Source organism: Frankliniella occidentalis, unplaced genomic scaffold (genome assembly GCF_000697945.3).
Source record: "Frankliniella occidentalis isolate FOCC.00 unplaced genomic scaffold, Focc_3.1 Scaffold84, whole genome shotgun sequence".
Taxonomy (NCBI): Eukaryota; Metazoa; Arthropoda; class Insecta; order Thysanoptera; family Thripidae; genus Frankliniella; species Frankliniella occidentalis.
This window is the reverse complement of record NW_026267213.1, coordinates 1072732-1073144: the sequence shown is the minus strand read 5'-3', so window position 1 is coordinate 1073144 and position 413 is coordinate 1072732. Positions and strand designations below refer to the sequence as shown.

The 413-nt window shown below is 35.8% G+C and overlaps 1 protein-coding gene across 1 annotated transcript in view; it reads right to left on the bottom strand.

The window, feature by feature from the left end:
• Positions 1-17: 17 nt before the first annotated feature.
• LOC127749730 (uncharacterized) overlaps positions 18-413 on the bottom strand; it is a gene marked incomplete in the record, with an annotated part of 5616 nt that continues 5220 nt past the window's right edge. Inside the window, 1 exon segment of the mRNA XM_052269138.1 lies at positions 18-413. Coding sequence (XP_052125098.1) covers positions 203-413 — 211 coding nt within the window.

Below are 413 nucleotides of genomic sequence, written 5' to 3'. Positions count from 1 at the left end.
TTGACTACGAGAAAAAAAAAAAGACCACAGGTTTAGAAGTATTATTGTGCCAGTTGGAAACTCTGTAAGTATTTTGAATGAATCAAAGCTGCTCCAAAATGAAAATGGGTTATAGAGAAGAAAGCAAGTACAGATGCTAAGTAATCACATGCTGAGTTATAATCCATGAAAAGAGATAGCAGATCATAGAAAAGCAGGAGAATTACTTCAGAATGTCAAGCATGATAGCTCGGACATTTAGGGCATTATCACTCTTTCTGTCAAGTTTCGGAATCTTAGGTCCCATTGTACACATATATGTAAGAAAGACTGAGAGCAATACCTTATTCGCGACTGAATCACCATTTCCACAAAACATGGAGTTAAACTTGTCACGATTGTTTGTTTTAGTTTCCTCTAAGCCTTCATTCAAT